The 25,172-nt window shown below is 42.0% G+C and overlaps 1 protein-coding gene and 1 non-coding gene across 15 annotated transcripts in view; one reads left to right on the top strand and one right to left on the bottom strand.

Annotated features, from left to right (window-relative positions):
• Nucleotides 1-25,172, bottom strand: part of TMEM241 (transmembrane protein 241) — a 115,764-nt gene that overhangs the window by 17,877 nt on the left and 72,715 nt on the right. The window contains exon 14 of one of the 14 annotated variants that reach the window (XM_064577821.1): nucleotides 13,888-24,720. The exons of 12 other annotated variants lie outside the window; for them this stretch is intronic. In XM_064577821.1, coding sequence (XP_064433891.1) covers nucleotides 24,595-24,720 — 126 coding nt within the window. In that variant the 3' untranslated portion in view covers nucleotides 13,888-24,594. Of the gene's footprint in view, nucleotides 1-13,887; nucleotides 24,721-25,172 lie in introns of those variants that run through there. One more of the 14 variants, XM_064577822.1, reaches the window with a different exon arrangement.
• Nucleotides 10,927-11,030, top strand: LOC123853313 (U6 spliceosomal RNA). Its single transcript, XR_006793093.1, has one exon. It is a non-coding gene; the product is annotated as a U6 spliceosomal RNA (small nuclear RNA).

Raw genomic sequence — 25,172 nt, 5'->3', positions numbered from 1 at the left:
GACCACGATTTAAAGAGGACCAAAAATGTGCCAGACGTCCGCTCTGTAGTGTTACATGTATGAGCTCATGTGCTCCTCCCAACATCCCTGCACAGGAGGGTGCTTAGCCCCATTTTACAGGTGAAGAAACTGAAGCTCCTAGAGGTGACGTTGCTCAAAGCACAGAGTCACCACGAGGGACGAGCTGGGACTAACTACCCAGGTCTGACTCCTGTGGCGATCCTCCCGTTCCACCTCAGGGGTAGCTAGCCCTCAGCAGTAGTCCTGCTGAACCCTGGGCACGTCGACCTGACTCAGCTGCTCTCAACCCTGGCCGCACATCAGTCTCCTCTCAAAATACCCAAAAGACAAAAACTAAAGTCCTGTCCAATATCAGTCACATTGGGCGCCTGGTGGCTCAGTTGGTTAAGCGTCTGCCTTCGGCTCAGGTGATGATCTGGGGGTTCTGGGATCAAGCCCCACGTCCATCCGTCCGGGCTAACTGTTCAGCGGGGAGCCTGCTTCTCCCTCTGCCCCTCGCCCCTTCCACCCCCCACCGCTCGTCCTCTCTCTTTCTCTCTCTCAAATAATAAAATCTTAAAAAAAAAAAAAGAATTCCCTAGTAATTTTCATAGGAAGGTATCGTTGAATCCCTGGTTATTGACGTATCATTAGGTTGAGTAAAAGTGTCCACAAAACTGCCAAAATTCATAGAACCACTTTGTAACATCGATGAATAGGCCAGAACCTGGTAAGACATCATCATCCCCATCACCATTATCACCATCATCTCTGTAACTATCATTTGTTGCACCATTTTACATTCCCACCAGCAGAGTGTGGGGATTCCAATTTCTTCACATGCTTGACCTTGTCCTTTTTTTGCAGCCATATTAGTGGGTGTGAAGTGGTATCTCATTGTGATTTTGGTTTGCATTTCCCTGGTGGCTCCTGATGTTGGGTATCTTTTCATGGGGCTATTGGCCATTTGTGTGTCTTCTCTAAGGAACTGTCTATTCGGATCCTTTGCCCCCTTTTAAATTGAGTTCTCTCTCTTTACTATTGACTGATAAGAGTTCTTTCTATATTCTAGATACAAGTCCCTTATCAGATATATAATTTGCTGTGGGTTGTCTTTTCATTTTCTTGATGGCGGACTTTGCAACAAAGTTTGTAATTCTGATGAAGTCCCGTTTATCAGTTTTTTCTTTTGTGGCTTGTGCTTTTGGTGTCAAGGCCACATTTCAAGTAGCAGGGAATTCTAAATCGCTATTCCTTCTAGCACCTTAACTGACACTAAACATGGATCAGACCATTATATTGTGGTTTCCTTTTTATAGAATCTTTTATTTATTCTACCTTCAAATATTTATATTTTACTTTAGAACATGGTCTATCTATCCAAATTATGTACTACTTTCCTTGATTTACAATGAGTTTTAAATGTGATTTTATGGGGCGCCTGGCTGGCTCAGTTGGTAAAGCACGCAAATTTTTTTTTTTAAGATTTTATTTATTTATTTATTTATTTATTTATTTATTTATTTATTTATTTGTGTGGGGGAGAAGCAGACTCCCTGCTAAGCAGAGACCCTGACTCGGGGCTCAATCCCAGGACCCTGAGATCACGACCTGAGCAGAAGGCAGACGCTTAACTGAGTCACCCAGGCACCCCAAGCATGTGGCTCTTGATCTCAGGGTTGTGAGTGCAGCCCCACACTGGGCATAGAGATTACTTAAAAACACATACATACATGCGATTTTAGGAAAGATCTGGAGATCAAATAAGCACATACATTTAGTAAGGGTCTAAAAAACTCCACACAGGAAATCCCCAAATATACTCATAGTAATTTTGAACAGGTTGGTGATCAGTTCTTTAACAGGAATAGAGGAATAAGACTATTGAGATTACCTCGTCTCTCCCCTAAATTTCAGCACTTCAAAGATGTTATTCCATTGTCTGTTGGCATTCCTAGTAACAGGGGAAATGTCAATTACTTGCTTATTTTAAGGTAATGTCTTTTTTCTCTGGTTATTGTAAGATTTTCCCTTCATTTCTGGTTTTCAACAGTTTGACTAGGATATGCCAAAGCATGGTTTTCTTTGTATTTTTTGTTTGGGGTTTGGTGAGCTTCTTTAGGCTGCAACTGATATCTTTCGGCAGTTATGGGAACTTTTCAGCCATTATCCCTTCAAATACTGTGTCTGCCCAATCTCCCTCTTTTAGAACTGCAGTTACACATACATTGGATTTTTTTTACAATTTCCCCTGTGTCTCTCACACTTTCTTCTGTTCTCTCCATTCTTTTTTCCCCTTTATGTCTCACTAATCCTGCAAACTGTGTCCAGTCTGCTCTTCTTGGACCAAGCCACGTCCTTAGTCCCCACCCAAAATCAGCAAGTTCTTCCCCTCCCCCTCAACCGCCTTGAAGAACAGACCTTGTGTTACTCAGTATACCTAGGAAGGGTCCTTCCTTCTCTGGAAATTTATTTATGTTGTTCTCATTGCTTTCACTGGTCTCTGATTTGTTTTTCTTTTTTTTAAGTAGGCTCCACACCTGGTGTGGAGCCCAATGAAGGGCTTGAACTCATGACCCTGAGATCAAGACCTGAGCTGAGATCAAGAGTCAGACACTTAACTGACTAAGCCATCCATGTGCCTCTCTGATTTCTTTAAAAATTTTATTTTTGCAATTTATTTGCTTTTCTCCCTAGTTGTTTCAGTTGAATGTTGGCCTGTCACAATGTACAACACTCTACTCTGAAGTAAAAGGTTTCCATTTATTATATAGATAAGAAAACTGAGACCCAGAGAAATGGTAAGCTACTGGTTTTCAAACCAGGCTTGGCTAACCACTGTTTTCCTAGAGCCTCCTTGGATGTCATGGTAAGTCGACGTGGGGAAGCTTTATTTGATTTGTTCTGAACATCTTCCTTGTTAGTGACAATCTTATTAACTCATCATTACAATTTTAATTACCTTTGTTCTTTTATCATAGTCTAGGATCATATATATCATATATGGATCCATAGTCTAGGACTATACACACACACACACACACACACACACACCAACCTGGGGCAACAGGACTTTCTCGAAGGCACAATCTCTTTCTCTTTCTCTCAGACAGTTTCAAGTATGATGCAACTGATGGGGATTAATAAGGCAGCTGGTGGTGAAAGCAACATTTAGGTCCTTCCTCATGATTCTCTCTGCCCATGGGGGAGGAAACTCTTCTGCCTCCTGGCCTTTCACTCTCATCCAAGTTCACTCAGATGGGAAGACTTACTCATCTTGTACGTTTACTGAAGCTCATTACACAAGTTAGGGGGATTCTAGTGCTTTACACACAAAATCCAGACTCTAAATGGTTTCTCTCTTCTTTTGAATCCAGGCAGTAAAATTCCCTGGAGTCTCTGTCTCCATCTGTTGGGGAGGGGAATGGAGGATGGGGAGGAAGCCATGCCTCCTATAGGGAGCAGAAAGCCTTAAGTCTCTAAACAACATTTCAACTCTCTTGACATTTTCAGCTCAACTTTGTTTCCCACTTGCCTACTATTCCTTGTGCATGTATTCTCTTTGTCTACACCCAAGAAGGGAAGAGGAGTGGGTAGTAGAGTTTAAGTATCAAAACTGTGAACTTTCCAACACATGCTATGTACTGAAAAGACCTGTGTGTCTGGTCATTCCATCTAACACTGGTCCTTTGCTGTAACTTCAAAAATCTGTGGTCCTTTGGACATTTTTTCTCTTGGATTTGTAGCTTCCTGGCACAGTTGTGCAGAAGGTGTCAGCTCTTTCCTAGGCTGGGTGTCAGACTTTTCTCTTCAGTATTCACATTTCTCAAGTGGCCATATTATATGGACACTGATGTGGTATTTCCTGGTACCTCTGGAGGGCTTCTTCCTTTTATCTCTCTCTGTGGGCATTCCACTTCAGCTCATCCTAAAATACCTGACTTGTCTGATTTTCTATCATATACTATGTTTTTTTAAGTAAAGAGTCTATAAATATGCCAAGGACTGCTTCTTTGCCAAGCTGTATAAAGAGCAAAATAATGTTGTCATACTTAGAACATCCAATTGTTAGAGAATTTGAGATGACCCTAACTTTCAAACTCAATTCAGAGACAGCCTGGTGGGGAGTCAATAGATTCTTCATTCTGGTACTTTTTCTCAACTTTCTGTTTCATTTTATTCAGTAAATGTACTCATCTACTGACAGACTTACTTTTAAAATGATTGGTTTCTGCCAAAGTGATTTTTAAAATTTTGTCCTGCTGATTGAAAAGTTTTATCAGTCTCCCAAGCTAAACAGTGCTCTGTGCTTCTGGGAAGGAAGGGCATGTGGCTAAGGTGTTTAATTTTCTAGTTGTTTTGATTCACTCAAAGGAGAGATCTAATCTTTGCAGTTTATTTTTAGAAATGAAATAAATTGCAGCTCAAAGGAGCTTTAAATAAAAGCACCATAATTATATTTACTCCAAGGCCTGAGGATTTGTTTCATCTCCTTTTGATATAAGTTCAATTCATGCCATTGTTATCCTGAGTAATAATGGAGGAAAAAGAATAGATTTGCCAAAAGATACACATCCAGACCTCCTTGCAGTGTTTAAGGAAATGTAGTGCCCATTTGATGAAAACCTTTTTGCTGCTTTAAACCTGCCTCCTTCCTTTTTTTTTTTTTAAATATTTTATTTATTTATTTGAGAGAATAGAGAGCATGAGATGGGGGAGGGTCAGAGGGAGAAGCAGACTCCCTGCTGAGCCGCATGCGGGGCTCGATCCAGGATCATGACCTGAGCCGAAGGCAGTCGCCCAACCGACTGAGCCACCCAGGTGCCCCACCTGTCTCCTTCCTTAATCCCAACAATTCCTGGAGGAATATCAGTTGGGAGAAGTGAGGCCATGACGTCACGGGCTGTGCCTTCTCCAGGTCTGGTCACCGACAGTTTTGCAAGATCTGAGCGCGAGAACTCCTGAGGAATGTACAAAGCTTGTGCAAGATTCACCCCGACAGCTCAACTCCACTTGAGGGATTTACACAAACCACGAAGGCTTTCAGCTCTTGCTCTACAGCTTGGCGCACTCTGCAAAATGTCAGTGAGCTCTTCTGCTATGGCCTGAACTGTGCCCCACCCCCACCCCCCAACTCATATGTTGAAGCCCGAATGTCCAATGTGATGGTGTATGGAGATGGGACCTTTGGAAGGCAACTGGGGTTAGATGGGCTCATGGTGGGGGGAAGGGCTCCTCACGATGGGCTTGGTGACCTTGTAAGAAGAGACCAGAGAGCTTACTCTCTCTCTTTGCCATGTGAAGACACAGCTAGAAGGCAGCCATCTGCAACCCAAGGGGAGAGCTCCCTCCAGACACCAGCCCTGCCGGCACCTTCATCCCGGATGTGCAGCCTCCAGAACCGCGAGGAATAAATGTCTGTGGCTCCAGCCGCCCAGTCTGTGGTATTTGGTAATGGCAGCACGAGCTAAGACATTATTCCTTGCTCTTTTGGAGGGTTTAAAAAAGTGAAAGTTACAAAAACAATGACTAACTGTTTCAGAAGAAGCCTTTCCCGAATTAGAAGTGAAAAAGGAAAAAGGGCTTTGAGTTACTGCTGGAATGAGGCAGAGGCCGAATGATGCGGCCCGAGCCCCTCCCTAGGCCCGACCGGCCAGCTCCCACGCTCACGCGCCCCGCGTGGCCTCGCTGCTTCTGGAGGCCACTAAGCAGATCGTCTCAGTGGGACGTGTTAAGTGCCGAGATTACGGGTATGCTCTGGATATTGTGGGAACAAGCCCCACATCGAGATGATAAGAATTAGCCAGTGAGGACACTAGGGAAGGGCTTTCCACATAGAAGGAACAGTAGCAACAGGTCAGCCACCTCGGAGCCACTGGGTGGAGCCCAAAGCCACTGGAGCACGAAGTGTGAGGTGAGGCGTGACCACCGTGAAAGCCGAGAGCAAAACAAAACAAGAGCTGGCAACCCCTTTTTCCTAGCACGGTCCCGAAAAACATCCCATGGAGAATCCTATCCCTAAGGACGACCGGGCGCGTCGTGTGGCCAGCACGCCAGAGGTGAGCCTGCGCTGGGACTTGGCACGAGCCCGCGCCCATCCCGTGAGCGTCTGCTTTTGTGCCCGTGTCTGTGGGGCAGCCGGGCCAGCGGTGTCCTGGGAGTCCTGGGCGTCACAGACTCACCGAGGGACCTCAGGCAGGCCGGTTCCCCTCTCTGCATTTGAGCTCTCCCCTCCATGAGAAACAAAGACATCACCTATAAAGTATGTCTCAGGGATTAAATTTTTAGTCTCTCACTTAGATTTTGTAAAGGGGGTGGGGGATTTTATTCATTCCCTGACTTGTTCCAGTGAGAATTTTCAAGAAGCTTAAAAGGACAGTGGTTACAGACAAAATACATGGATTGCAAGTGGCTAAGAGAGAGGAAGCATACACGTGCGTATGCGCCTTCGTTTCTCTCGCGTCCAAGCCGGAGTGGGACCGCGCCGTCCTACACGGTACCTCGTTTAGCTGCAGTGTTTTCTAAGCCGGAAATGCTATTCTGCGTCCTCGCTGACACTCGGTATTGTCAGTCTCTACAATTTTGGCCGTTCTGGTGGGCGTGCGGTTTCACATCAGATTTGAGACCACTTCTGTCCCAATGCCCCATTCTCTTGCAGCTAACCTGGGCCAGGCGGAAAGCCGCCATTTCCCTCCTGAACACCCAGCCAACAGTCCTTAGGGCCAATACTTCTTTCTTTCTTCTTCATTTTTTTAAGTAAACACCTGTGTAGAACTTCCAAAATGGTAACTCAGGTTCTCTGAGTTCTTTGAAAAATTGAAAAAAGCACTTTGAAACCTATGGTGTCACTTGGATCTGGTCATTTTAGATTTCTCTTGATACTAGAATGGCAAAATGGGGCAAAGCAGAAGCGAAGGCTCTCTATCAACCCAGATCGGCAGCTCTGAAATTGCAGCTGAACCCAAAATGCAAACAGCACTTCAAACGTTTCTCCATCTGTGAAAGAAAGGCTCATTCTTTTCAAGCAATACTATACTAGCTGATGTAAAATGCTCAACACACATTATTTGACACAATCCCTGCAACATTTCCATGACGTCATACAATGATTCCCATTTTACAGATGAGAAAACTGATACATACGGAGGCTAAGTAATCTTTCCAAGGTTACATCGCTAGAGTGCAATTCTGATCCAGGCCTTTCTGTCTCCCGAGAGCGGGGCTATCTGTCACTCTTCTCTACTGTCTCATCACTCTATAAATCTCTGCTGAATAAATCTGCTGAATGTAACATGTTCCAACAGAACAACTTGAAAAAAAATTTTCAGGGAAAAGAAAAACCTCATAAGAAGCGTGAGTACGGAAACCCAGGTATGCCTTACATAATCCGTAAACAGTCAACAGCCTGAGTATAAGTTGAGGAAAAGAGGAATAACCATTACTGACTTCACAGAAGATACATCAGGACTTAATGAGATCTGAGTGGTTCACGAAGCTGTAGCTCAACTCCGATACCAGGATGGGGTGGGGAATACTTTCATGAAGAAGTATCTCCTGATCACGGACTATGGCCTCAGCTGTGGGGGATACGAGACGACACACACTCCCTCAGAAAGGAGTGAACTCCTTTTCTAATTTCTTGAGAGTTCTAGCCATCCATGAAAGACAAAACTGAGGGGCACCTGGGTGGCGCCAGGGTCCTGGGATTGAGCCCTGGGTCTGGTTCCCTGCTCAGTGGGGAGTCGGCTTCTCCCTCTCCCTCTGCCCCTCCCCCTCCCCCGTGCTCGTGCTCTCTCTCTCTCAAATAAATAAAATCTTAAAAAAAAAAGACAAAACTGGGGCACCTGGGTGGCTCAGTTGCTTAAGCGACTGCCTTCGGCTCAGGTCATGATCCTCGAGTCCCAGGATCGAGCCCCGCATCAGGCTCCGTGCTCAGCGGGGAACCTGCTTCTCCCTCTGACCCTCCCCCCTCTCGTGTTCTCTCTCTCATTCTCTCTCTCTCTCAAATAAATAAATAAAATCTTAAAAAAAAAAGACAAAACTGATAAAGTATACTCCAGTGAAAGGTGACACCGAATAACTGCCAAACCCCTTCTTGCCAAAGTGCTGAACTCCCAAATCCTAACATTTTAAGGGCACACAGAGGGAAGAGCTCTGAACAGCATGGTCAAACGTCACAAACATTTGGCAATTTGGGATAGTAGTGTCGACGATGCTCACAGTACAATTAATAAGGTAAGGATTTGTAAGGATGCAGGGCCCAAAGTCATGAGAACGCCTCTTACTCTCACCTGAAAAAAAAAATTTTTTTGTTTTCCCAGGTGAAAATCCTTTTGGGGGGAGAGAGGGCCGTGCAGAGATAATAACAGGTGACTGGATCCTTGAAACCAAAGTGTTCTAATTCCAAGAAGATAAATTGAATGCAGTGTGAAAAAAAAGTAAAATCTTGTTTCTTTTTTGGGGGGGTGGAGTAGTCACTGTACAAAAGACAAACCAGAGACTTGAAAACAGTGGCCCCTAATTCCATTTTCACTAAAAAAGGTAAGAGGCACTTACACAGTTACCAAATTCTTTGCAGTTCAAATTTTGCATCTGGGAACACCTCGACCCTTTACGCATTATTTAGGCATATTTATGGAGAGCGGAGCACTCCAGCAGGTGTTGGGGATATAACCTTGAGTAGGATATGCCCTGCCTCCCTTGTGCTCACCTGCGCTAAACACCCAGGTGGCTGGCTGGGGCGGAGTGACCGGATTATTATGATTTTTCTAATTAGCCTGATCCTTGCCCTTATTTTTCTTCTCCTGACATGGACGTGAGGCAAAGTGGTGGGTATTTTATTTATCAACTCTTGACTAATCACCTACCACATTCTGGGCCAAACATGGGGTGCACCTGCAAAATTGTGCAGAAAACACACAAAGCCCCAACTAGGGAATAATGAATGGCGTGAGGTGAGGCAGGAAAGAAACAAGATAGAACTTTCCTTGGAGACAGATGTGGCTCAGGGGCTGCACTGGGGGCATGCCCCCCAGCCCCCAGAAGTCACACGACAAGAGGACAGATATGGAGGTGTCGCCAGGGAGATCCTGTTCCCCTCACAACCTCCCTCCACCAACACCCCCCAGGAGTGCACAGAAACAATACAATTAACACACACAGTCTAACACTAGTTGTGTTTATATGGTACCAGGCAATTCGTTGTTGACTGAAAAAAAACTTTCCTTGCTGCATATTTCACTGGCTGGCTGGCTATTCTGGAGTCATACAAACAAGCACAACCTGCTTGTACTTAACTGCCTGGCCTTACAGTGGGACAAACACATATAAACAAAAACAACATCACTAAAAGTCTTTCACATCCACGGGTCATTCCTTTCTATCACGCGTCAAAACTCAGCTTTCCCGTAACGAACGTCTGCTCCTTTGGACTTCCCAAGAACGGTTTCATTTCATTAGCTCTGACTATGGCCGCTCATTGTCTCGTGCCATGGGCAAATCACTTCTGCCCCCAGCCTGCCCTCTGGTTTGGGCACGGACAGGGTCTGAAAAGCTCTTTGCGGATGACTCTGGGCTCGGCCACACCTTAGGAAACCTAGTTTTAGCGATGCAGAGAGAGGGTCTCTAGAAGGAAACAACAAAGACGTATATGCATCACAAGAGCATTATTGGGGGCGGTGGGAGGTACTTCAGGAGATACCTGCAGAATTCCCCCTTTCTCTGTATCTGATGTGAGTGCACAAACCTGCAAAGCTGTGTACAAGATCAGCATTCGCTCAGCACTCATTTATGCAGTACTATCCCAGAGTGCACTAAGGACACATCAGTGTATCCTGGACAGGCGCCTGGTAACCGTCCCCAGTTAACTGGCCTTTGTGTTGCAAAAATCACTTTTAGTTATTTTAAATGACATATAAGCCTTGGAGCCAGGAAATTTATAGAAATTCGGGGTATTTCCTTAGTAAATGGACTGCTGCAAATTCATTCAGGCAGAAGTTGTGAAAGCCAGAATTGTTATCATACTTTTGCAGCAGAGAACATTGTGATGGTCAATGGCACTAAAAATAGCCCAGAAAAGAATTAGGAGTGCATAATTGGAAACAAGAAAACAACAAACTTATCCAAAATAGCAAAATGTCCATTTAGCGTCACTCCCTTCCCTATGAATTGTTTTGACAATGGGAAATGGAATTTAATTTTTTTTTCTTTAATCCACAACTGTATTTCCCCTCCCATGTGCCCTCTGGGAAAACCTTATTCATAAACGAAGAATTCCCAGATAACTAACTTCTTTGCTGACTGTTTCCATGCAGCTCAACAATAACAAGGCAGCTCCCGAACGTGCCACTTCAAGTTCCTGTTGCTTCGACAGTGATGTCCTGGAAAGACATCCACAAGCTGTTTTTGTTGCCCAGCTAGACACTGTAAAGGAAATCAGGCACTGCCTCTAGGTTTTAATTTTCCATGAAAAGTTATTCTCATTGCCATAGCTGCTTAAACTGTGAAAAAGAAAAAGGATTTAATTAGGTCATCGCCATAATTAGATTTTTGAGCACCCTCTTTCAACATAAAAGTCACTTTACAGCAGAGCTCCATTGGGTTTAATCATTTATTTTCATCAGACCATTCCTGATGCGTTACGGTGCTGAATAACCACCGAAGGAGGACACAAGGAATACTAACAGCTACACAGAAAGTGATCCCTCCCAGTGAACTTTCCAAGGCTTTGGGAAGAGGGAGTGGAGTCTTAGGCTGAGAAGAGGGAAGAAATTCAAATGGTGAACTGAGGGGGCATGGGGGAGGCTCCTCTTTCCTGATTCCCTTTCCCCATGCAGGAAGTGTGGGAAGACAGTGATGGGCTCTCCACGCCCAACAGACAGTGAGGATGACAAGAATGATGAGGATAATAAAGACAAGGAAGTAATTGTGCCCACTTTGGCAGCATATATACTAAAATTAGAACGATACTGAGACAATTAGCATGCCCCCCCAAGGATGACATGCAAATTCATGAAGGGCTCCCTACTTTGCTGTTAACTATTCGAGGTGATGGATGTTAACTGAACTTATTACAATGATCGTTTCACAATATATACAAATATCAAATCATTTTGTGGTGCACCTTAAGCTAATACAATGTTATATGTCAATTATATCTCAATAAAACTGGAGTGGGGGAGGAGTAATAGTAGCAACAGGGTAGGAAGGAGAAGAAGGAAGAGAATTAACACTCTGTTCAGCACAGGCGACCTAGTGAGAGCAAAACATGATGGACATCGTAACTCTACTCCCAGGATTTTCCCATGGTCTGTTCTGTGTGTGTGTGTATTTGCACACATGTGCACGCCAGACACTGAACCTAAGAAGTCTGATTCCTGAACCTGAAAGATGTATTTACTTGTCACCTCCTCAGAAGTTCGAGATATGATTCGAAGCAAGCCTTGAAACTTCTGTACAAATACATCTAAAAAATTTAAGTGAAGAGTAAAAAATTATGTTATTTAGAAGACATAAAATTTGTATGATTTCATTTTAAAAGACACTAAAGCTGTTCCTTCTTTAAAAAAAAAAAAAAAAAAAAATTCTACCAGAAACAGCAAGAGGTTTATCAATGGTCTTGGAGACATTTTAAAATTCCGAACATCAGGGGCACCTGAGTGACTCAGTTAAGCCTCTGCCTTCAGCTCATGTCATGATCCCAGGGTCCTGGGATCGAGCCCCACATCGAGCCCCTCATCGAGCCCCGCATTGGGCTCCCTGCTCCGTGGGAAGACTTCTTCTCCCTTTCCCACTCCCCCTGCTTGTGTTCTTTCTTTATCTGAGTCTCTGTCAAATAAATAAATAAAATCTTTAAAAAATAGACAAACAAATAAATAAATAAAATTGCGCACATCGAACCCTAACAGCATCTGTTGACAATGCTTTTTACAAGTTTACAAGTTCACTGTAAAACAGGCTTAATTTTACCTAGTAAACTGACATAGCCAAGACTCCTTTATCTTAATCAAGAGAAATGTCAACGTGTCATTGAAAAAAGAAAGACATTAGGCCACGCTCCCAAGATCTGGCAAAACAGCCAGAAAGATAGGCAGTCAAAACTCAGAAAACTTCTTATCCACTTAAGAGATCTTCATAAGGATAAATCAATGGGAGGCTGAAACTTACCAGCAGAATCTTCTCCCCTCTTTTAAGAGCGACTCCTACGTGGGAAACACAGTTGAGGATGGTGGTCGAGTTACTACACAAGGAGGTGTTGTCATAGAGAGAACTGTGAAGGCTCCCTGGCAATCCCAGCGTGTAATTAAGGCACCATCGCCCAACAGCCAGCAGGGTGGGCTCCATGGAAACCAACAAACACATTTTCACAGGCCTAGCAATTGTTCTGAATCAATGACTCTTTATATAGGTTTAAAAACATTGTGAATGGTGCATCAACTGCTTCTCTTGTTAGACAATATCTGATTTAATATGTGTGAGAGGCCTTGTTCTCATGCATGCTGAATGTCCAGGAGTGTCTAGAGTAGGCTGCCCACAGCTAAATTCACTTACCTAGAACTACAGAATATGAACGACAACTTCAGACTCCAGAAATCCCTGGTTAATTTGGTGAAAGAATTAAACTAGTAGTTGACAGGGCCAGGGAGGACCTGCCCACGGCCGGCCTTCACTCTGCTAGGGCTGTGTCAATATTATTCGATCCTCTCAGTATAGCACATATTATTATTATATTTGTTTACAGATGAGAAAATGAAGCACACATCTAGAAAGTGGCAGACCTGGGACTCAAAGCTAGGTCAAAATGAAGTCTTGGTCCAGGTTGATATAACTGTACGTAATAATGCTCTGTGTTTGCCTAGCACATTGTCACCCTCCAGCTACCTTCACATACATTATCTCATATATTCTTCTTTTATCTTGAAACACTGAGTCCAGTTTTAGAATTTTCTAATTTTGCAATCTATTCTTCCTTGATCTTTTGTCTGCCTGCCCCACTTCTGCGCCCACCACACACTCCAGGTTTGAAGACTCACATAGGACCATGTCTAGGAAGGTTTCCCCATCCTCTACCCGGACTGTGAGAGAAGCATCTTCCTAAGCAGCAATGGGAAAGGAAACCCCATTGTATAAGCATGGATTTTGACTATCCAAACTCTAAATAAAAACAGGGACAAACATTCCAATTAACCACCAGTAGCATTTACACATAATCTTCCACGAGAGAAGGCAGACTTTGGTGATAGGGATGGAAGATCCGATTGCTGAGTGGTTTCCTACTTTATTTTGAATGGGTTCTATTAAGGACTTTTAAAATCCGGTAAATGCTTAATTAAGTAGGCACTGATAAGCAATGATCTGGCTCCTAGCACATCATCATTATATATAATCCTACAGTTGAGTGTACATGTCATCAGCATTTAGTTTTAAATATTAGATACATCAACACTGTCAGAACTCACTTGAGTCATAATATTTCTGAGCTATCTGATCAAAGCCAAACAGTGAGTGCTCTTTCCTTGTTCCCCTGAAATCCCAGTCCCCTACACACGTCTCCTGGGAAAACATCATTCCCATCTATCACCGCCCTTCTACTGAGGCTCAGGAAAAATGCTGTTTTCTCTACAGCTAGCCTCCATACCCCTTCCATCTCCCACTGAAGCCTGTTCTCCCAACTTCCCTCATTTTTCAGCATCTCCGAATCTCTGTATATGGTGTCTTCTTTTCTAGTTTCAAGCATGCCCAATTCCTTCTTTCCCCAGAAAAGAAGTTATTTTCACTAGATCTGGCTATCCCCCTGCCCACCACCAGTCACAATCTCCTTCCTGTGTCTTGTGTATTCTTGGATATTTATGATCCATCTTCCACCCCCTCCCACCCTGCCCTTCTACTAAAGCTGTTTCCCCCAAGGCTAGCGAAGTCCTTGCTCTAGTCTTTTCTCAATCTGGATCTTTCTGACTTCTTGGTGGCATTTTGTTTTACTCCTTTCAACTCTTCCTTAGGCTTCCCCACACGGAGCTTTTGGGGCTCCCCTCAGCTATCACTTCTCTCTCCTGCACATTATTGATCTCTGGCATCTAAGTGTCTCCCAAGTGAAGCCCTAGCCCTTCGCTCTGCTCCGCCCAAACCCTCTCACTCCCTCAGTGAGCTCATCTACTTCTTTATGCTCTTGATGTCAACTCCACTGCTCTAAGTGAAGCCCAAACAGACACGTGAAGCCCTGAGTTCTCCCCTGCGTTTCCCCCCATGTTTCCAACACAAAACAGCTCCATTTAGATATTTTCTCACCATACACATCTAAAACATATTTCACCAGCTTTCCTCCCCAACATTGTTCTTTCATAACCCGCCCCCCTCCCCCCATTTCTGTCTGTGATGCCATGGATTTCTCATGTCCGAGCCACAAACCTTGGAGCCATTTGTGATCTTCCTTAGACCCAGACAATTGTCACACATACCTTACTGCTTTAACAGATCTGAGTCTTTGTTATCTAATTTGGTATCTAATTCCTTTGTTATCTAACTAATTACACATCACACAACACTTATATGATAGATTAAATGATTACAATTTATTTTGCTTCAGACGATCAGTCAAGTTGACCTTTCACCCTTACTGCCATCACTCACTACCTTGATTCGCCTCCCTTCTAAATGCTTGGAACTCATTTCCAACGCGATTTGCCATTAGCCGGTCTCATTCAGAAGTTCACAGTGGTCTCTGGGGGCATGGCTTTTAGGGCTTCCTCATCTGTCTCTTCTGGGCCCAGAATTTCCCCCTCACACCTTCACACTCTTCTCCTCCTCTGGTCAAATTTGTTTCCTCACGGTTCCCCAACTGCACATCCCACCTCAGAGCGCCTGCCACTCAACCTGGAAGCCCGTCCGTCCATCTTCCCTTCTCCCAGGCAAGACGGGCTTGCAGGGGCCAGTTCGGTCTCTCCACTTCATCAGCCCACTCACAGGTTCCCTCTTCCCAGCTCCTGAAGTCATACCACCCTGCTCAGCAATGTCCTCTAATAGTCTCACCCTTGTCACTCTTACCTCCTCCTCTGGATTATAAGATGCCTTTGGCAAGCACTACACATACACTAATGCACTTCTACCACCCCAGACTCCAAAAGTTTCCCTAATCGATGTTGACTGACTGACATTTCTGAGAAGGCCATTCAAAGAGAGACCATGCACTTTGATATAAGGCACTCTTCATACCACCCAGGGGGGCACGTGGCTGGCTCAGTCAGTAGAGAATGCAATTCAAGATCTTGATCTTGAACCCTGATCTCAGGGTTCTCTGAGTTCGAGTCTGACGTTGGGTGTGGAGATTACTTTAAAAAAAAAAAAAAAGAAGTTTTCCATTTAGGAGCACCTGGCTGGCTCCGTTGGTGGAGCATGTGACTCTTAATCTCAGGGTTGTGGGTTCGAGCCCCATGTTAGGTGTAGAGACTGCTTAAAAATAAAATCTTAAAAAACAATACCACCCAAACTCTAAGAATCTAGTGTAACTTAAAATCCCATGGAATTAATAGCTGTTTCAGGCAGGCAGTAAATCATGACAGTGTCAGGGAAGGGACCGGGGGAGGCAAGCAAGGCACCTAGGATGCAACAGGTAAGGAGGTGCATGTTATGCTCTGGTGCTGACCCCACTCTGCATGGCCCTGAGAGTGAGGGCCACCCTCATCCCAGCCCATGCACATGAAAGCTGAGATTCTATCAATCAAAAAACTAAACCAAATCAAGAGACACATCCTAGGTAAGCTATAGAAAAATCTTTCCCAGGGCCATAAGGAGAACAGACTAAGTAAGACTTGGCTTGCTGGTCTACCACCGACTCAGGACAAGATGGCGGCAGCAACTATGGCATTAGCTTAAAGGAAAAAAAGCATTCTTATGGAGGCAGCTTTGAAATGGGGAGCAAACACTGATTCTAAGGACCCTAGAGGGCCAGAGCTGCTGTCTGGGAATGCCTCTCCTCTCCTGGCTCATCCTCAACATAAACTCACACTGGCCTCAACTGCTTCTTCCTGATGGATGCTGACAACACCAGTCAGTTTGAAGTTAACAAGGATGAGACAAGGCACTATTTGATCAAGAAAAAATTCTCATACAAGAACTTAAATCTGCTAGAAAAACCCATTAGCATACCACATCTTCCTTATATGTGTACACATTTCAATGCTTTCCTCTTAAATTCATTCACTTTTTCTTGTACCAATGCTTCACAAGTGGGAAGGGATTCCAAGATTTTATGAAGATGAAGTTAGATTTCACACACCCGAATTTATCAAACTGAAGGGAGGAATATAAAAAGTTGTTAAATATTCTGTTATTTTTAGCTTTTTAGAATGTTTCTTAAATTCACAGATTAAAAAAAAAAACAATAACAACAGTGGTAACAATATAAAGTGACTCAGAGGCACTTTTTTCCCACGCTGAGCTTTCTCAGACCTAAAGAAGATACTAAGATAAGGACTGGAGAGAAGCCTGGATGCCTTGGAAGTGATGAAGTTCATGTGACAACTCCCAGGAAAATACCAGAGAATGGATCCATCTGGAGCAAGGAAGAAGGTACCCTTAGCCCCTTCTGAATGACATCCCTTTCTGAGTATCTTTGAGTTTTTCCACAGAATCCAAATTCTCCTCTGGGGCCAATGGAACATCCTTCTGAGTCACTTTCCGAATATGCTGGCACTCAGTAGAGTCACAATGACGTCATGGGGAAATGTTGTATTGCTAAGTACAATTATGTTGTATTTCAAATGTCAGCACATTTTGATGTGTAGGTGGCCCAAAGAATGGGTAAATGTTCTGCCACTGAGGATAACAGAGCTTATTTTCAAACAGAAAAGAAAAAGGAGAAGAGGGGAGGGAGAAAAAGAGAACGACTGCTTCATGTATTGAGGCTGGAAAAGACCTTAGTGGCTCATCTAATCCAATCTTCCACATTTAAGGAGGATTAGCATTAAACCACAGCAGCCAATTAAAAATCCTTCCACTTTTGGGCGCCTGGGTGGCTCAGTTGGTTGAGCGACTGCCTTCGGCTCAGGTCATGATCCTGGAGTCCCGGGATCGAGTCCCGCATCGGGCTCCCTGCTCAGCGGGGAGTCTGCTTCTCCCTCTGACCCTCTTCCCTCTCGTGCTCTCTGTCTCTCATTCTCTCTCTCTCAAATAAATAAAATCTTTAAAAAAAAAAATCCTTCCACTTTTGAATCAACTACAGAGAAGGAAATTATAAACCTCCCTCCGAGTTTAAGAGGAAAAGAAAAAACAAAATAAATAAAAAGGAGGCTCATGAAAGTAGTGGTCAAACAGGCAAAGCCACACACAGAGGAGAAATATCCTCCCTAGTCCTGAAAGACAAGATTTAAACACTATTCTTTGAGCACTTTGTAGCTTTGAGGGATGGTTCACATGCCATAAAATCCACCCACTGTAAATGTAAAATTCAGTGATTTTTAATGAACACATTTAAGAAATTAATTTAAGTGATGGTGCAACCATCACTACAACCCGGTTTTAGAACATTTCCATTACCTAAAAAAAAACTTCCTTGAGCCTATTTTAGTCAGTCTCTGCTCCAAGAAACCATCACTACCCTTTCTGTCTCTCTACATTTGCCTTTTTTGGAAATTTCACAGAAATGGCATCATACTATATGTATTATTTTGCAACCGGCTTATTTCACCAAGCGTAATGTTTTTGAGATTCATCCGTGGCATAGCAATGTATTAGTAGCCCATCCCTCTTTATTACCAAATAGTATCTCATTGTATGTGCACGGCACATCTCATTTACACATTCACCAGCTGATAGACATTTCGATTGTGTGCAGTTTGGGGCTACTATGAAGAATGCTACTCTGAGTGTTCATGTTAAAGTCTTTTTGTTTTCATTTCTCTTGGGTAGATTTCTAGGAACAGAATTGCTGGGTTGTATAGTCAGTTTATGTTTAACATTGTAAGAAACTATCAAGACAGTTTTGTAAAGTGGCTAAACCATTTTACATTCCTACCAGTAATTTGTGAGGGTCCCAGTTTCCCCACATCCTCGTCAGCACTTGATATCATCTGTATTTTTTTTATTATAGCCATCCCAGTGAGTGTGTAGTGGTATCTCATCATGGTTTTAATCTGCATTTTCCTAATGACTAATGACATTGAGTTCCTTTTAATGGACTTTATGAACCATTCATATATCTCCTTTGGTGAAATGTCTATTCACATCTTTTTTCCTTTTTTAAAATTTAAGCTTTTATTTAGATTCCAATTAGTTACCTACCGTACAGTGTAATATTAGTTTCAGGTGTACAATATAATGATTCAACACTTGCATAAATCATCTGGTGCTCATCACAACAAGTGCCCTCCTTAATCCCCATCACCTAGTTCACACATCCCCCTCTCACCTCGCCCCTAGTAACCATCAGTTTGTTCTCTATAGTTAAGAGTCTGTTTCTTGGTTTGCCTCTCTATTTTCCCCTTTCCTCATTTGTTTTGTTTCTTACATTTCATATATGTGTGAAATCATATTGTCTCTGTCTTCCTCTTTTTATTATACTCTCTAGCTCCATCCACATTGTTGCAAGTGGCATCATTCTTTTTTATGGCTGAGTAATATTCCATTATATACATATATATGTATTCACATCTTCTGACCATTTTTTTTTATTTTTTAAAAAAGATTTATTTATTTGAGAGAGAGAGAGAGAGAGAGAGAGAGAGAGAGCAGGGAAGAGGGGCAGAGGGAGAGGGGGACAGAGTTTTGTTTTTTTTTTCAGCCACTAATGTTTATTGGGCCAGATGCCAGGAAGGTAGGGTATGTGCAGGGGGACAGGGTCTTAAGCAGACTCCAAGATGAGCAGGGCGCCTGATGAGGGGCTCGATCTCATGACCCTGAGATCACAACCTGAGCTGAAACCAAGAGTCGGATGCCTAACCAAATGTGCCACCCAGGTGTCCCTGACCATCTTTTAATTGGGTTGTATGTAGTCTCATTAAAGTGTAAGAATTCTTAAGACATTTTAGAAACAAGTCCTTAATCAGATATATAATCTGCAAATCTTTTCTCCTAGGCTGTGGCTTTTCACTTTCTTAACAGTGTCTTTTGACCATTAATTTGAATTGCAAAATATTTTAATTTAAATGAAGTCTAATTTATCAATTACTTTATATCTTATGCTTTTGGTGTCATATCTAAGAACTCTTTGCTTAAACCAAGGTCAGTTAGATTTCTTCTCATGTTTTCTTCTAAGTTTTCCAGTTTTAGTGCCTACATTTAGGTTCACAATCCATATTGAGTTGGTGATGTGAGATGAGGGGCTAAGCCTTTTTTTTTGGCTTATAGATATTTGATTGTTCCAGCACCGTGTGTTGTAAAGAAAATCCTTTCCCTGTTCAATTGCCTTGGCACCTATCTCGAAAGTCAACAGACCATAAATGCCTCTCCTTATGCCAACACCATAATGTCTGGATGATTCTAGCTTTATAGTGAGTTTTCAACCCCAACTTCTTCTTTTTCAAAACTATTTTGGCTATTGAATTTCCAAATACACTTTAGGATCAGTTTGTGAATCCGTACAAAAGCGTTTGCTGGGATTCTGACAGGGATTATGTTGAATCTATGGATCGACTTAGGAAAAATTTCCATCTTAACAACATTGAGTCTCTCCATTTATTGAGATCTTCTTAAATTTCTCTTAGAGAGATTTTACAGTTTTCAGTCTGAACCTCTTTGTTAAGTTCCTACATATTTTTTGTAATGCTATTATGAATGGACTTGTTTTCCTAATTTCATTTTTATGAACATGACTGTTACTAATACATAAAACTACAATTGATTTTTGTACATTGGTTTTGTATCGTGAGACCTTGATAAATTGTTTATTAGTTCAATTAATGTTTTTATAGATTTCTTAGGATTTTCTACATATAGGAGAATGTCATCTGTGAATACAGACAATTTAATTTCTTTTTTTTTTTTGAAAGATTTTATTTATTTATTTATTTGAGAGAAAGAGAGAGACAGAGAAACAGCATGAGAGGGGAGAGGGTCAGAGGGAGAAGCAGGCTCCCCGCTGAGCCGGGAGCCCGATGTGGGACTCGATCCCAGGACTCCGGGATCATGACCTGAGCCGAAGGCAGTTGCTTAACCAACTGAGCCACCCAGGCACCCACACAATTTAATTTCTTTCTTTCTGATCTGGATGCCTTTTTTTTTTTGGCCATACTACACTGCCCAATAGAAGTGGTGAGCACAAACATTCTTATGTTGTTCCCAATCTTAGAGGGAAAGTCTTTCACCATTTGGCATAATGTTAACTATAGGTTTTTCACATATGCCTTTTATCAGGTTAAGAAGATTCCCTTCTATTACTAGTGTGTTGAGAATTTCTATCATGAATGGACATTGGATTTAATCAAATGATTTTTCTGCACCTATTGACGTGGCTGCATTTTTTGTTCTTTATTCTATAAATATAATGTATTATATTAATTTTCATTTGTTAAACCAACTTTGTATTCCTGATAAATATCACTTGATCATGCTATAAAATTCTTTTTATATGCTGCCATATTTGGTTTGCTACTATTTTGCTAAAGATCTGTGTTCATGAAAAATATTGATCTGTAGGTTTCTTATGATTTTCTTTTGTCTGGTTTTAGTATCCAGGTAACTCACCTCATAGAATAAATTGGGTGTTATTCCCTTTCCTCTGCTTTCTAAAAGAATTTGTAAAGAAAAAATATTTCATTTAAAAATATTTGATAGAGGGACTCCTGGGTGGCTCAGTCGGTTAAGCGTCTGCCTTTGGCTCAGGTCACGATCCCAGGGTCCAGGGACTGAGTCCCACATGGGGCTCCCTGATCAACAGGGAGTCTGCTTCTCCCTCTGCCTGTCATTCCCCCACTTGTGCTCTCTCTTGCTCTCCCTCTCTCTCTGGCAAACAAATAAATAAAATATTAAAAAAAAAAAAAAGAACAAGAAAAAAACATAAAAATTTAAAAATAAAATAAAATAAAAATAAAAGTATTTGACAGAATTCATCAGTAAAGCCCATTGAGCCTGAGTTTTTCTTTGTGGAAAGATTTTTAATTACTACTTACATTTATTTACTTGTTAGAGAAGTTTATTCAGATTTTCTATTTATTCTTCAATTTTCCTAATTTGTACCTTTCTGGGACTTTGTCCATTTCCTCTAAATTGTCTAATTTGCTGGCATAATATAAATGAAGAAAGTTATTCATAATATATAATCCTCTTAGTTTCTATAGAATCAGTAGTGATGTCCTTCATTTCATTTCTAATTTTGATAAGCTGTGTCTTCTTTCTTATTTTCTTAGTCATTCTGGCTAGAGGTTTGTCAATTTTGTTGGTGTTTTCAGGAAACCAACAATGATTTTCCTTATTATTTTTGTTTTGAATTTTATTAATTTCCACTTTTAAGTTTATCATATCCTTCCTTCTGCTTACTATGGATTTAATTTGCTCTTTCTCTAGTTTCTTAAGGTAGAAGCTCAGATTATGATTTGAGACCTTTCTTTTTTCTGATATGGGTGTTTATAGCTATAAATTTCCCTCTGAGCACTACTTTAACTGCATCCCATAAATTCTGACATATTGTGTGGTTTTGTTTTCATTTGGTTCAAAATACTTTTATTTTCCCTTGTGATGTCTTCTTTGCCCCGTGCACTATTTAGAGGTATGTTATTTAATTTCCAAATAAATGGTTTTTTTCCTAGACTTTTTTTCTGTTGTAAATTTCTAATATAATTCTGTGACCAAAGAACATAGTTTACATGATTTCAATCTTTTTAAATTTACTGAGACTTGTTTTGTGACCCAGCACAACATCTATCCTGAAGAATGTTTCATGTGTATTTGAGAAGAATGTGTTTTCTGCAGTCAGTGGGTGGAGTATCATATGTCCGTTATGACAAGTTGGTTGATAGTATTGTTCAAGTCATCTATACCTTTTATATCCTTGTTTTTCCATCTAGTTGTTCTATCAACTTTGAGAGTGTAGGATTGGCATCTCTATTATTGTTGAATAATTTATTTCTCCTTTCTATTCTGTCACTTTTTGCTTCATACATTTTGGGGTACTGTTGTTAGGTGCATATACATTTATAACTGTCATATCTTTCTAGTGTACCAATCCTTTTATCATTAACAAATGTCTTTGTTTTTCCCTAGCAATATTTCCTGTCATAAAGTCTATTTTGTCTGATTTTATTTTTTTAAGATTTTATTTATTTGACAGAGAGGGAGAGAGAGAGAGAGTACAAGCAGGGGGAGTGGCAGGCAGAGGGAGAGGGAGAAGCAGGCTCCCTGCTCAGCAGGGAGCCCAAAGTGGGGCTTGATCCCAGGACCCTGGGATCATGACCTGAGCTGAAGGCAGACGCTTAACTGTCTGAGCCATCCAGGCGCCCCTGTCTGATTTTAATATAGTCACTCTAGCTAGCTCGCTAATAAGCTACTGTTTGCATGGTGACATTTTTCCATCCTTTTACGTTCATCCTATTTATGTCTTTGTATCTAAGGTGTGTCCTTTGTAGACAGCATATAGATGCGTCTTGCTTTTTTATCCAGTCTGACAATCTTTGCTTTTTGAGTGGGATGTTTAGTCTATTCACATGTAATATAATGATTGATATAGAGGCTTGCAATAAATCTCTTAATCTTCATTTGGGAATGTCTTTATTTCTCCTTCACGTCTGAAGGACAGTTTTGCTGTATGTAGACTTCCTGGTTGACAGATTTTTCTTTCAGTATGTTGGATATGTTATCCTATTGCCTTCTGGTTTCCATTGTTTTTGATAAGTCATCCATTGATTGTATTTTTTTCTACACCACTTTCCTCTTCCTCTGGAACTCTCATAACACATATGTTGATATGCTTGATGTTGTGTCACAGGTCTCTAAGCCTCTGTTCATAATTCTTCAGTTATTAAAAAATCTTTGCTCTTTAGATTGAATACTCGCTTTTGTTCCACCTTCCAGTTCACTTATTTTTCCTTCTGCCATTTATATCTGTTGTTGAGTACCTCTAGGGAATTTTTCATTTCATCTCATTTCGGTCATTGTATTTTCCAATTATGGAATTTCCACTTGGGTCTCTTTTTTTTTAATCATCTCTATCTCTTTATTGAGATTCTGTATTCACTGAGTTTTTAATTCTTTAAACCTGGTTTCCTTTAGATCTCTAAGTGTATTTAAATAGCTGCTTTGCAGTCTTCTTCCACTAAGTCCTATATCGGAGGACACTCAGACATAGCTCCTATTAACTGCTTTTTTCCTGTGTATGGATCATGCTTTCTGGTTTCTTTGGATGCCCCTACCTTTTTTGTTGTTGAATATTGGACATTTTAGATAATATAGCATAGCAACTTTGGATTCTGACTTTTCCAGAGCACTGTTGTTGGTATTGCTGTTTTGCTTGTTTAGTAATTTGCCTGGACTAAGTCTATGAAATTAGTCTCCCATATAAGGTACAGTTGCTGATGTCCTTTACTCAGGTTTTTTTTTTCTACTTTTTATTTTTAAGCTTTTTCTGGCTCTCTAGAAGTCATCTCCATCTCTGCATAGCTTAGTGTTTTAGCAAAGACTAGTCAGAGGTTTTGTTCAAACACCTTCAGCCAGAAAGGCTTCTTCTCTCTGCTTCTGTGTGTGGGCTGGGGAGCACACTCAAACTTCAGGCTGAAGTTTTTCATGCCTGCCCCAGCTTTTGCTGGCTCTCTCCCATCTCCTGTGTGTGCATGCAGGCTCTGCTGGCCAGGGACATGTGGGTGTTTTGGGCACACTCCATCTCTGCCGCTCGTGCACACAGACTACGGTCAATCTGGGACAGATGGAGAGCTATCAAGCCCCTGCTTGCTGTCTCACCTCCCCGAACTACCTATTAAGTGCTCAGCTAGACCACTGGTCCATTGCTTGCCCCAAAGAGGACTGGAAACTCAAGATAGTGGAGTTATTGGCTCTTCTTACCGATTTACTACTGACATGGCCATTTTAACTAAAAATACTCCAAATAGAGTATTCTGGAAGCAGCAGCAAGGCTGCTGGTTTTCACAGCCTGCCCTGCTCTGGTTGAGATATCACACTGACAGAGCCGAAGAGGAGGGAATGAGAGCGACCTTAGGGAAGACCGCCACAGGCTCACGTTGCTCCTACCCAGAGTTCTGCAGTATTCATGAACAAGTGCTTGCTTTCTCAGTTTGTTGTATGCCTTTGGTCAATTTTTAGAGAGCTGAAATGGATATTTTTGGCAATCTTTTTTCAGCTTTCCAGTTACTTTCTGGGAGGAGGATTTGTCAACCTCCTCATTCTGTCATGCTGGAAGTCAGTATCTCAGCCACTCTTTACATTTTACTGTAATTAGAATTAATAATGCTGTAAAAAGCAGACCTATGGAGGTGAAAATATTACTGTGAAATGTTGATTTCGAAGAAAAATGGTTTGTTTTCTGGGAAAAAAAATCAACCAACAAACATAGAGATGACTCAAGGTACGATCTTAAATGATTATTTCATTAGGTTAAATTAAGAAACTCATTTCTTGGGACGCCTGGGTGGCTCAGTCAGTTAAGCATCTGCCTTCAGCTCAGGTCATGATCCCAGGGTCCTGGAGTCGAGTCCCAGCAGGGAACCTGCTTCTCTCTCTCCCTCTGCCTGCTGCTCCCCCTGCTTGGTGCTCTCTCTCTCTTTCTGACAAATAAATAAATAAAATCTTAAAAAAAAAAAAAAAGAAGAAGAAATCTCATTTCTCAGAAGCAGCACGTAGGGCCTTGCAACTCAACTGTTTCACAGGCACGAGAGAAATGAAAGGCTCCACTAGAAAAAAGTTAGTCCCAAAGCATTTCAGTCACGATTGAGCATCCCACAGCTGCTTTTTCTGCTCCTTATTTTCCCACCTCTCTATCTTATGCTTCAACCATGATCATCAGATATGCAATGGGCATCCTTATAATAGTCTGTTGTCTGAAGGCTTCATCAAAATCCTCCTACCTGGCCATTTGTCTATTCTCCTTTCTCCACCACCCCTGACAGACTGAGACCTGTCGGGCAAGTCACTTGGGCTCTGGGCACCCTCACAGCCCCGAGGAAGGAAGAGAAGACCTGCCCCACATATCCAGGAATCCAGTGTCATGGAACTGGAGAAGACTTAGAGATTTCTGGAGG

The sequence above is a fragment of the Mirounga angustirostris genome, unplaced genomic scaffold, assembly GCF_029215605.1.
Source record: "Mirounga angustirostris isolate CCGP_5_RB_7025 unplaced genomic scaffold, mMirAng1.0.hap1 SCAF_14, whole genome shotgun sequence".
Taxonomy (NCBI): domain Eukaryota; kingdom Metazoa; phylum Chordata; class Mammalia; order Carnivora; family Phocidae; genus Mirounga; species Mirounga angustirostris.
This window is presented reverse-complemented; position numbering and strand designations above follow the sequence as displayed.